At 39.8% G+C, this 12983-nt stretch overlaps 1 protein-coding gene across 2 annotated transcripts; it reads right to left on the bottom strand.

Annotated features, from left to right (window-relative positions):
- Positions 1 to 1095: 1095 nt before the first annotated feature.
- il10ra (interleukin 10 receptor, alpha) lies at positions 1096 to 6623 on the bottom strand. 2 transcript variants are annotated; one of them, XM_053507940.1, is made up of 7 exons: positions 6420 to 6623; positions 5906 to 6020; positions 4343 to 4515; positions 4091 to 4236; positions 3684 to 3834; positions 3467 to 3576; positions 1096 to 2252 (listed from the first exon to the last, which is right to left on the bottom strand). In XM_053507940.1, exons 1-7 carry the CDS (start codon positions 6481 to 6483, stop codon positions 1395 to 1397), a joined length of 1617 nt encoding a protein of 538 aa, XP_053363915.1. In that variant the 5' UTR covers positions 6484 to 6623; the 3' UTR covers positions 1096 to 1394. The 2 variants fall into 2 exon arrangements, with proteins under 2 accessions (XP_053363915.1, XP_053363916.1); XM_053507941.1 differs by having other exon boundaries at positions 1096 to 2249.
- Positions 6624 to 12983: the final 6360 nt, after the last annotated feature.

Raw genomic sequence — 12983 nt, 5'->3', positions numbered from 1 at the left:
TGAGTGGTGCTTACTCACTTAGTTATTATCTATACTGCTTAGCCTGTACTGTGTAACGGGAAGCCTGGATGGCCTATCCCTATCCCAGAGGACTCGGCAGGGTAGGTTTTAGAAGGGGTGCTGATCCATCGCAGGACACACATGCACACACTTACACACTATGGGAATTTAAAAAATGCCAATTAGCCTATAACAGATGTCTTTTGACTGTGGAAGGAAACAGGAGTTCCCACCAAGCACTGGGAGAATATGCAAACTCCACAGACATACGCCCCAGTGCTAACCACTATGACACTGTGTAATACTGTAGGATTTTATTGACAATTTCACAGTGTTGGAAACCCCAGTGCTATCTGAAGGGCGGATGCATCACTTTATTCGCTCAAGTAAAGTTAATAAATGACTATTCAGATGAGCAGGGGAACATGACAAGGTAGATATTGACTGCAGGAGCAAACCATGCCTTCCAAGGCAAGACTTCCAAGAAGAAGCTGAGCCATGCTTTTCATCATGTGTTCACCTTTAAAGCAGTAACTCAAGCTACTATTGGCTTTTGGTTGATGAGAAGTGCAGTGGCTTTACTGTTATTCTTTCTTAATACTTTCTTTCTTTTTTAAGAACAAATTTCATTGTAATATGTAAATAGTACATAGGAAGCCAGTAGATGAGTAAGTAAGTGGACACAAACAAATTTGTAGACAAATAAATAATAAATAAATAAACTTAATATAAGCATAGATAATGACCGCTACTGGTTCCGCTTTATCAACCCTGGAGCACTTCTAGCTTTAGAGAAAATGCATTGTTCATTGTTAATGCCGGTATATCCCATGCTGCTGTATATGTACTGTATGCACAGTAAACCTCATAAAGTCTTTTTAATGAAGCCATTCAGGGTCAGAAAAAAAAATGCTTTTGTTTTGTCATTTCATTTTCTTAAGTAATACACTGTTCATTTATAGAAACAAAAAAACCCTCTCTCTCTCTCTCTCTTCTTCTTTCTCAGATTGTGAAACTGATCAGAACAGATTAGATAAAACACATCACTGTATTACATTTCAGACGTTCTAAAAAAAAACATGATTTACAGTTGAATCAAGAGCAACATATGATTAATATTCTCTTTTTTATTTTATAGGGAAGAACATCTTCCATCTGTACAGTACAAGTTGACGTTGAAGTTTAACATATTTGCATTTGTTAAAGATGATCAGACTTACAATGTTCTAAAAAATGAAATTTATGCAATGAATAAGATTTTGAGGAAGACATGTGAAAATAACACTAATCCATTCTGTATGTAGTCCATTTCAAGTACAGAGACCATCCAGGTGAATGTTAAGGATTTTCCAGTCTTTTTTTTTTTTTTTTTTTTTGAAACAAAGTCAAACAGTTTAGGAAAATGTAAGTTCCACGTTCTCAAGTGTGAAAGTCCTTGTGTGCATTAAGCTGTCTTGTTCCTTTTCACTTTGCAAAAGTAGTGGACATGACATGAGACTTAGGGAAGACTCACTATAATTATTATCTGACAAAACAGGCTCTGTCACTATCTCCATATCTAAAAGGTTTACTGTTTGCATTAAACCCTTCTTTAAGTAGCTTGAACTCACAGTGTTACCATCATCATTTTGTCTAAAGTCTGTCTGTGATTCAGTTACTGGTTGACAGTCTCCAGTAAAAGGATTCTTAAATTTGCACCAAATGCAGTATTCGTGGTCTGAACACGTACATTTCACGTGACTAGACCTATAACCAGCTGCTGGAGCAGCCATGTTTAAGTCCAAGTCATTTTGCGTGTCCACACTTGAGGGACTCTGACTCCGGTAACCATCTCCAACCACTACCTCAGACAACAGTCCAGTGTCTTCCCCCTCTAGAGAACCAGAAACTTCACGATGACTGAGTCCCAATCCGCTGTCCTCTGTCCCCTCATTTTTACCACTGCAGTGTATTTCTTGATTGGAGAATTGCCTCATGACTCTCTTTACACTTCCATCATTTAGACTTTCACAACCACTGTCCACTGCATCCCCAATTTGTCCCTCAGTCTTTGCATCGCTGACCGACAGGGGCAGCCGTTCGATGCTCACTCCACTGTCCAGGCTTCCTCTCCTCTCTTTATCTTCCTCAGGAAATGAAATGTCCTTTTTTGTGTCCATGTTATTGCTGAAAACCATCCATCCCTTGTCTGTCACAGGCTCTACTTGGTCAGATTTGATAATCATGGGCTTCCATGCATCTACAACAAGCTTCTGAAAGAGAAACGACACAAAAGTTACATAATTTGTATTGTTCGAGGCAATCTAGCCATGCTGATATTCAGCACAACAGCATGGCTGTGAAATTATTGTCAGGGAACAAATATTTCATACACACTCATTTACTCATCACCTATACTGCTTTATCCTGGATATAGGGTTGCATGGGCCTGGAGCCTATGCCAGTAGGCACGAGGCAGGGTACACCCTGGACAGGATGTCAATCCATCACAGGGAACACACACCTACACATACTTACACACTCCTTTAAACCCTATGGAAAATTTGGAAATGCCAATTAACCTAATCTGCATGTCTTTGGACCGCGAGAGGACCTGGAGAAAACCCACCAAGAATGAGGAGAATATGCGAACTCCATGCACACAAACACCATGGTGGGAATTGAACCCAGACCCTATCATTATTTTAGTTCTAAAGGATCCACAGTTTCTTTATTTAAAAAATTAAGTTATGCTATATGGAAAAGGTTTATGAACATCTGACCACGTCACGTCTACATCATGTGGGTATTTGCCAAAAATGTTGTGACAAGGTTTGCAACAAAAATTTCTGGAATGTGTTCGTGTAGCATCACCATTTTCCTTCATTTAAACTTAAAGGCCATGTTACAGTATGAATGTGCTCTCGAGCAAAGCAAGGTCAATGAACACATGATATGATAAAGTTAGAGTAAAGCAACTGATAATGAAAGAGCCCTGACCAAAAACCCAGTGATTACTTTTGAGATGAGTTGGATTAGAAACAAGTCACACCTAGTTTCCTTGCCCAAGTTGTCATGAGACAATCACACAATCATGACTATGATTGTCAGGTGTTCAGTAACCTTTCGGTCCTAAAGTGTATCAGCACTCTTACAATGGAATGTACTGCATGGTTAATCAAATGATTGGAGGGAAACTGACTGTTGTATAACTATAAATGAAATCACACTTCCCACTAGAAAAAAAAAATACGGAACTTTTTTTTAGCATGCAACATAACACACAGAGTAACTGTTAAAAAAAAAAAAATCCCCTGTTTCTCTGTTGGTAAGTCTTCTAAGAAATGTAAAGCGAATGTGTCACTGGTTATATGCATCAGCAGTGGACTCGATTAGATGTTACCCTGTTCCTTTTTTTGCTCACCGAAACTAGCTTGTTTTCTACTTTTAGTTTTGTTGAAACCAGAATAAAACAGAGCTGACTCACCAAAGCACTAGGCATTTTCTGGGGTCGTTTCAGGAAATAACTTGTGATCATCAGAAAAAATGCGATGCCCAACACTCCAAGTAATATAAAAGTAATCAACATTATCGGACCTAGAAACAAAGCAATCATAAACAAGGTAAGTACTTAATGTACCAAGGCAATACAGCAATTCAGTCATGTTCTCAGAATATACAGTACAAATAGCTATTGAGGTTACCTAATGGTAGCTTTACGCAGTGTACAGAAGAGATGTTGCTAGCTTCAGTTGAGAGAGACTCCACCTTCACACGCACACAGTACTCTTGCAGTGGGCTTAATGAGGAGAAAGTTATCTCACGATCTTCGCTGTCATCACTTTTTATCTGTGTCTGTCAATCAAGGAATACAGAACATTACATATACAGTACAAATCAAGAAAATGTAACTATATGTAAAACATGTGAGTGATCTGGGTAACCTAGTTAACCCAGTGTAAGTATGTATCCAATGATGTAAACATTAAAGCACTTTTTGTAAGTCGCTCTGGATAAGAGCGTCTGCCAAATGCCTAAATGTAAATGTAAATGTCTAGGACATAATGCCAATTTTATACAATTAATGAGTGATTTTTAGATAAAATATTACCTGGTTTTCTTGCCCTTTTTGCCACAGATCTATAATGTATTTCAAACCATAGGGAAAGATCTCATTAAGAATGGGTTTCCTGTGTATCTTGACTCGCACAGAGTCTGGGGTGGATGACAGTTTGAATGTTGGGGGAAACAGTTGACCTAAGACAAAAGATTTTTAAATCAACACACGGGTTTTAGAAAAGTATGGTATATATTTTTACATTATTAAGTGAATGAAACAGGGTAAAACAACTTAAATACTTACTGGAGCGAATATTGATATGCCGTTTAGCACTCCATGACATACTTTGATTCATGAGTACTCCAACTTGCACTTTTAATTCTGATTTAACTGAAATGTTTCCAATATTGCATATGGTGGATTTGAATAGATTACAGTGGGAAACGTTGACCCAGACATTAGGAGAATCAACATAACTAGGGAAGAAAAGAAATTGCATACATTAGATGATTGCAGCCATATAGTGCGGTACACATATAGTCTGTTCCATGAGTATTTGTAATTGTGCATCTCTCCACCAATACAATTGGTTTAAAAAGAAGCAATCAAGATGTGAAGCATAAACAGTTCTACAAGAAAATGAAAGCTCTTAATAAAAAGGTTGATTCTAAGTGTATGTGTGAATTTGTTCTCTCTATGAGCAACTGTAGGCATATCAGCGTCAAAAACCACAATCAAGAAACACGTTCATGAATGCAAATAAGGACGGCTACTGGTAACACTTAAGAACAGAACGGTCGATTAGATGTAGCTAGAAAACACTTTGAACAAGATTCTTTTGCAGACATCAAACCAAGGATAATTTGTATCAAAATAATGGGAAGAGACGAATATGGAGAAGGAAAGGAAGGGCTCATGATCCAAAACAGACTACTTTGTAAAACCTGGTAAGGCCATTGCTACTGTAGGCCACGGGCATGTCTGGGCACGTGCCAATAGAACTTGGTCAGACGAGTTTATTTATGTTGTGACTGAATTCTGACAGAGTGTACAGAGTTATTTAATTTATTTTTTTAAATTCAATTTAGTCAAATGCTCTTGAAATGTTTTTAAAGGGCTCTGCCAGGTACCCTTGAACTCAAACCATCTGAGCCCCATTTGTATTTACTGAAGACTAAACAAAAAGTCCCAAAGACAAACAGCAACTGAAAGTCCGTCAAGTACAAGGAAGGAAGTGCAGTTATTTCGTTATGTCCATGGGTTCCAGGATTTAGACAATCATTGACTGTTAAGAATGTAAATCTAAGTATTTAAAATGTAAAATTTTATAATTATGTTAATTTGTCCAGATCCTTTTTGCTGGCTTTGATGTGTCAGAAAACACACCGTATTCTTGCTGTTTATGTGGCTGTGGAGCCACGTACTGGGCAGAGTTACCATGCTAACTCCTGTGCTTAATATTAACTGCCATTACCTGTAAGCCATAAAGAGACATTGATAAGCTGTAAAATATGTAGCCTGTTACAAAAAGCTAGCCCTATATGGCATCAAATGTAGCCTATTGGTTACTAATGAATTTATTTATTTATTTATTTTTTTTACATTGTGGTTAAGTCCTCTCCTGCATACTTGAAATTGAGCCTGTGAATTGTGAGATTGCATCTTTCCTCCTCTTAACCGCAACGCATCGGTGTCTTAATTTGCCCCTCTTTGCTGGCATGCTTGGCATGGGCAAAACATTGGCAGTTTTATATAGAAAATTTAAAGAAACTCTTAGTTCTGGTTTGATTTGAATGCATCTTGTATATACATTATTATGTGTGCGTGTGTGCACGTTTGTATGCGTGCATGCATGGGCATACATACTTCATCAGCTGAACTTGGTAGAGGTAATCCCCAGGATTTTCCTGAGGGGGGTCCCAGGTTACAGTCACATTCCCCTCCCATATGTGTATTTCAACATTTCTTAGTATCCTCTGGCCTGTTAGAGAAACACAGAAACCATTTCTCAGTTGAGAAGGGAGGTCGGAGTGGATTTCCCACAAAACTTCCCACATGATTTTTCATGATTACATCATTGATTCACGCTCACTTTGTGGTATATACATACGCATTGTCCCACTTTAAATAACATGACTGTGAAATACCAGTTAATTTCCACACAAATTATTAACGGCATGAAATCAATAACATACTGTATAGGGACTCCATTCTTACTCACTTAAAGGAAATTATAGAGAACATAACACATACAAAGTTACATTAATAACACTAGATTAAACTGATATTTTATTGAACTTAGGTAAAATTATTTTACATGGTCGCCTATGACAACCATAAAAATACAACTAATAATAACAATAATAAAGAATCCACTTACCTGAGAAATTCTGTGCCAACAGGAGTAATATGGCTAGAGTCGAAACCCAGGGGTTCCTGTCCATGATTGTTTTAGTATCATATCAAGAAACAAATTTACAAAATAATGACTAAAAAGCTCTTCACGACATTAACGCGCTATCCGTTTCAAGTACATCACATTCACTGTGACTGACAGAGTCACCGACTGATTCTCTTTACAGCTCGCTGTGTGATTTACCCAGAAAGGCAACTCCTCTTCTTACGTGTTTCCTCTCTCTCTTTTCCTTCACGCCTACACTCGTATTGCTGTTCCTGTTTTGCACCGCACTTCTGCAAGCACATTTTTTTCCATTACTTCATTTAGTTAGAGTGTAAACATAATGAAATAAAGTCACATGAAAAGAAGAACTTTTATTAAATTTATGACAATTACAATACCAATCGTGTATTGTGTTACCAGAAACAGGAAATCTGATGTAACATTTTGTATAGCTTCAAAGCCAGGCAAATAAATATCTGTTTTGTTTTATAATTTCTATTTAAAGATTAACTTTAAACTAGTGCAGTATGAGACAAATATTTGTAAATGATTAAAGAAGATATGCAGGCAGGGAATGCGATTTCACCTAATCTGCATGTTTTCATACTGTGGGAGGAAACTGGAATACCCAGAGGAAACCCACCATGAACGGGGAGAACATGCAACCTCCATGCACACAGACCCCAGGCAGGAATCAACCCAGAACTTGGAGGTGCAAGGTGACAGGGCTTACCATTAAGCCACCACCCAAAAAAAGGGTGTCTTAATATATGAGACACATTAACAACAACAAAAAAATAATAAAATAGATCAAAATACTTTTACACGAGTCAACTTTTTACAATCTGGTGCCATCTACTGTTCAGGCTTAAAATGTACACAGTTTCGTGGGTTTTTATTATCAGTATTTTCCACTATCCAAAATGTTTGTTGTGTTTTTCTATTATTATTATTATTATTATTATTATTATTATAATTATTATTATCAGTGACATACAGTATCATGCATTTATTCATAAAAATAGAGGGTGGGGAAGGGTAGAATGGGGAAATGATGGCTCTGGGCTACTGATCAGATAGTTTGGGCTTCAACCACAGCTCCACCAAGCTGGCATAACCCCATCCATATCCTGGCTCTGACCCCAGATTCTCAATTGGGATATGCAAAAAAAATATATCTCCCTGTGCTTGGTGGGTTTCCTCCGGGTTCGCCGGTTTCCTCCCACAGTCCAAAAACATGCAGATTGGATAAATTGGCATTTCAAATTGCCCGTAGTGTGTGTGTGTGTGTGTGTGTGTGTGTGTGTGTGTGTGTGTGTGTGTGCAGTTGCACATGTATGCGCGTTTGCGTGTGCACCGTGATAAATAGGCACCTTGGCCATGGTCTTTTGCCCAAAGTCTTCTGCGATAGGCTCCAGGCCTCTGTACATGATAAGCAGCTTAGAAGATGAATTAATTAATTAATTAATTAAACAACTTATAAAGTTAAACTATAGTAAAAAAAAATAATCAACTCACTACACTACACGTACATAAATATCACAAAATATCCTGCTGGCAGCAGATGTAGATGAGATCATCTGTCTTGTTCAGATTTAGAGTGATTTGTTTCATTGCATGGTAACTTTTTTATCTGTACTCATGCATTCTTTGTAGATAAGACCCTGGATTACAAGATTTTCTGTTATGCTCTCGTCCCACATCCTGCTGCTGGAGACACTGGCAATGAGCATGACACAAAGCAAAATTATGTTTAGGAACTAAATCAAGACTAGGGTTTTGAAATGTTGTAACATACAACCCAAAGGACAACTCTCTCAAGGTCCCTCGTTAGAGCTCAAGCACTATGACATCAGCCCTATGTCATCATAGTGTGTAAAGGGCCCCCTTGTTCTTTGAAGACTTTTTTCTCCAGCATCCGAGGCTTTTGGGGGTCCTAACATGATCAAAAAGTCATGAAAATTGGCAGACAGGTTGGAACCTACAGTACTGCTATTACGACAACTCAAAGTCTGGGCCCTCACACAAGGTTTTGCTGCATACAGTAGCTCATACACACTTGCATGTACAGTATATACACAAAACACATTTAGATCTCACTGAGCTGAACAACTTTCACATTGCATGTCATGGGCTCTACTCAACAGAAAGTCAGTTGTTTTGGGTCGTTTGCAAAACACGTCCAATAGAATTTGATATACTCCTCCTAGGGAATTTATACTATCGCCACCAAACCAAGGGATTTTTGATATCTTAAATGTCACTAAACGTTCAGTGACATCACATTTAGTGACACCATAGTCTGATGCTTATTTTCCAGCATATGTGGCCTATTGTACACATGTACACGTTACAAATGTTAACACTCTCACACACACACACGCACAAACACACTCATATCACTCATATACACACTCATATCTTTCTTTCTGTCTCTCACACACACACACGCATGCACGCATAAACACACTCATACATCACAAATGCTAATACTCAAACACACAATGTTAGAAGATGTTGTACTCTCACACACGTACACAGACACACATCAGCTTTTTGGGGGTCTAAACATAAAATTCCCCCTATTCTACACACACACACACTACAAATGTTAACACTCCCACATACACACCTCTAACTCTTAAAAGCACATACACACACCTCTCACTCTCACTCATGTATAACCACACAGCTGATATGACAAATATTTGGGGCCCAAACTGACATCAGCTCTATATAGTGTGTAAAGTGTTCAAGTTGTGCGGCAATGGCTTTTTGTAGGTCTTAACACGCTCAAACAACACACAGGTTATTTATAACTATAGTTATTCCAGAGAAAGGTGGGTTACAAGACCTCTAGCCTTAGATCCCATGACAAACTCTTAAGGCAATGTGATATGGACAGGCATGAATATGTATAAACAAATACTAATCTGATCTAGCAGATCTTTCAAATATGTGTGCTCTGGACCACAGGAAAATAGACATACACAGATGTCTATTCACAGTATGGTTTACTTGTGAACACTGACAAGTACTGTACTTGACATAATGCAAGCACTAATCCAGCAGCCATGTTGGCATGTGCATGACTGTGGAGTCAGTCAAATGCCACCCAAAGCCAAAACCAGTCACCATCCAGCTGATTTTCATCCTAGGTATCCAAGATGACAAGACACTGTTCGCTGCATCTCCATAAATCTTGTAACAAGGCTAGTTATGAGTACAAGCTGTAAATTAATTCCAAGAGCAGTAGGTAAAGGACAATCACTTAAATGTGGTCATGGCACATTTTTACCAACTGCAATCGATGGATGATGCAGCACAGAGGGAAGTGTTCAGCAAAGGACTGGGCTGGGCTGGACGTGTGGATTATTTGTGGCGAAGCGCGCTTTTAGGTATGCCGGTATTCACAATAAATTTTGTTATCACTTTGGCAGTAAGCATATTTAGTGTATTGTTATAGTGTCAGTGGCGCTAGCAGGATGAGAATGCCGGCCGGTAGATTGAGCTGCGGTATCGGCGGTGAGAACTCATGCAGCTTCACGCGGGCGATTGTTTAACCCGAGTAAGTATATGTTTTGTGTCTTTTCTTTCCATGTGGTCAATAAATTAAGGTTAATGTATTTATTTTCCTCATGTTAGGAGTGAGGTGGAATATAATAATTCCCTCGTTTTATTCCTAGTTGATAATGCTAGCGGCAACGCCTTTGCTGTTTTGCTTATGGGTAGGAAGACTGCTTGCTTGCGACATGGCTGCTTTGTAGGCCGTTGGGCTGTACTATAGTAGGCCGTTGGTCTATACTTACTCGGGTTAAACAATCGCCCGCGTGAAGCTGCATGAGTACTCACCGCCGATGCCGCAGCTCAATCTACAATCTAATCTATAAACGCACCGAACTAACATAACCAAAAAGAGACAACAACAACACAAACACTCGCGCCATCACAACATAATACACAAAGCAAACATGCAAAACACCGCATGTGGATTGATTGATTTTTTTTTTTTAAGTTGCTTTTCTGTTTAGTTTTTGTTTTGTGTGGATGGAATTGTCTTTACTGGTTGATTGTTTTGCATGTTTGCTTTGCTTGTTGTTGTCTCTTTTTGGTTATGTTAATTTGGTGCGTTTAGGCGCTGGTATCAGTCGTATATAGGACTGAAAGACGACTTGGTGCCTTGCTGAGTTTGTGATTGTTTGTTTATCTTCTTTTTTTTCTAAAAATTTTTGATGTGATTATTGTTTAGTGTGGCCAGTTAAGATTTTGTGTGATTACTGTGTGTGTGTGTGTGTGCATATTGTGCATATTAAGATTTTGTGTGATTACTGTGTGTGTGTGTGCATATTGTGTTCTTTTCTTTTTTTTATTGTTTTGATCAGGAGCCAGGCACGTTGCAGGACAGGGGAGGCTTGCTGCAAGCTTTTGGGTGTGTACTTCACAGAGTGCAGGTGTACAAACACAATCCTTTCTTGTAATGAGTGCATGGCATTTTATTGGATGTGAATTTGGGTGGGTTTTAGGCGATTTTCTGAGCTGCAGCCGTCCTGCTTTGTCCTGTCAGTCTCTGTTCCATTTCTCTCATTCCCCCTCCAGAGGAGTGTTTTTATTAATTTATTCTTCTTTATTGCTTCTGTGCCTCTTGGGAGCAAATAGTTGTTGTTTTTTTTTAATAAATAAAAACATCCCTTTTGTATGGCTACCCACGTCTCAGTTGGTCTTTATTCTTGCCTTTAATAGGTAGAGCTTACCTGTGTGTCTTTATTGGGAGTATTCCCCTGGCGCCCCACCAGGGTGGCATAGTTAGACTAAGTTAATTTTGCAAATTCCTGCCTTCGGGATATTACGGTTGCCACATTTTGGCGTAATTGACAGGATCCACCTGGTAAGGCAAGGAATTTCTTTTTGAGGCATGGGTATATTTATATTTGTGGTGATTTTGTTTGTTTTTGTTTTTTTCTTTCTTCTTGTCTTTTTCATAAGCAAAACAGCAATGTGCGTTTAGACTTGGCAAGTATGGAGGATGAGATGCAGGAGTTGCGAAAACTGGTTGAGGACGGACAATGGCCGTTTGCGTCGTGAGCGCGAGTTTTTCGGTCCCAATACTGTCCCTGTTGCCACTGTAACCGCACCTGGCCCATCTCAGCCAGCGGAGGTCTGGTATTTAGTTGTACCAGAACGGTTTGTTTTTGTGCCTAGAGATCGGCGGTGTCCAAAATTCGGTGGCAAATCGGCATGGGCATTGAGAAGTGGGTGAAAGAGGCTGAAGCATGTATGCAGGTTCATTGTTTGTCTAAAGCTGATAAGGCATTTTTCCTCTTTGTCCACTTATTGGAGGTACGAGGGGAAGCAATTATGTGGAAATAGGAAGTGATGCCAGGAGGGGCAAGGGGTAGGAGTCAGTCCGTCCCATGGCATATGGCGTCCAGTATGGGGTGCAAGGGCATTCTCAATCAGAGCTGAGGGAGTTGCGGGAGATGTTGAAATCGCAGTAGCAGCATGTGGATCGCCACTCGAAGTATTGCAGATATGCAGTTTTCTCAGCGGGCTCGCCGGCCCTCCTGTGCTAAAGTGTTACTCTGTCACTGGTGTCAAAAACCAGATTACTTTGCCGTGTTCATTTCCCATCCCTAGCTCACCGTGAGTCACCTTTTTCGACAAGGGTTGGACAGACTTTTGTTCAGCCGTCGGAAAACTAGGTCCCACCGAGCTGCTGAGTCACCGTTCAGTAGGGAAATATTATGAATTAATGACATTAGCTCCCTTGCCACATTTAATGGCATCATGTCAGCACCTTGTTGTTTGTATGGAAGGTGTACAGGTGCCCTGTTTGATCAATACTTGCTCTATGGTGTCTACGATTACAGAAAGTTGTTCTGTGGAACTATTTGTACCATTGGGCCAGGATCGTCTCAGGGCATGTAATTGGTTGCAGCTTCAAGCGGCCAATGGGTCGTTAATTCCGTACGTTGGTTATGTTGAGTTGGACGTTGAGCTTTGTGGTCAGGTAATTCCAGGGTGTGGGGTATTGGTTGTTAGAGATCCCCCTAAGGGCACTAGTGCTCGAGTCCCTGGAATTTTGGGGATGAATGTTTTAAGTCGGTGTTATCAGGAGCTCTTTGGGTTGCACGGTGCTGCCCTTTTTGATGCACCATCTGTGTCAGGGGCCTCTCAGTTGGTGGTCCAAGCATTACAACATTGTCATGAGGTAGATGCCACCCCTCTGGAAAGCCATATTAGAAAGGTGTGATTGCGGGGTCGTAATGGGGTCGCATTCCAGGCAGCACTATTAAAGTGGTGGCTGCTACCTGTTCTGGGCACTTTGCTGGGGAAACAGGCTGCCTGTCGGACTTTTGGCATCTGCCGCCTTACTGCGAGTGACCCAGGGTACAGTTTATGTACCTGTTGTCAACGTAGGCAAGACATAACGCTTTTTCGGAACTCCTTGGGCACCTTGCACCATGCATTCATTGTGAGCTTGCTCTGTGGTGTTTCAAAATGTAATTCAGTTGCTGTGTTCGTGAATTTACAGACTTCTGTTGT

This window comes from Clarias gariepinus, chromosome 11, assembly GCF_024256425.1.
Source record: "Clarias gariepinus isolate MV-2021 ecotype Netherlands chromosome 11, CGAR_prim_01v2, whole genome shotgun sequence".
NCBI lineage: Eukaryota > Metazoa > Chordata > Actinopteri > Siluriformes > Clariidae > Clarias > Clarias gariepinus.
Note: the sequence above shows the minus strand (reverse complement) of the source record. Positions and strands in the feature narration are given on the sequence as shown.

Bases quoted from the DNA above. Each gene is read 5' to 3' on its own strand.
- il10ra (XM_053507940.1), bottom strand. From the start codon at position 6,483: ATGGACAGGAACCCCTGGGTTTCGACTCTAGCCATATTACTCCTGTTG. The intron at 6,021-6,419 runs GTAAGTGGATTC...TTTCTCTAACAG, and splicing joins GTTGGCACAGAATTTCTCAG to GCCAGAGGATACTAAGAAAT. The intron at 3,835-4,090 runs GTAATATTTTAT...CTTGATTGACAG, and splicing joins AAAAAGGGCAAGAAAACCAG to ACACAGATAAAAAGTGATGA.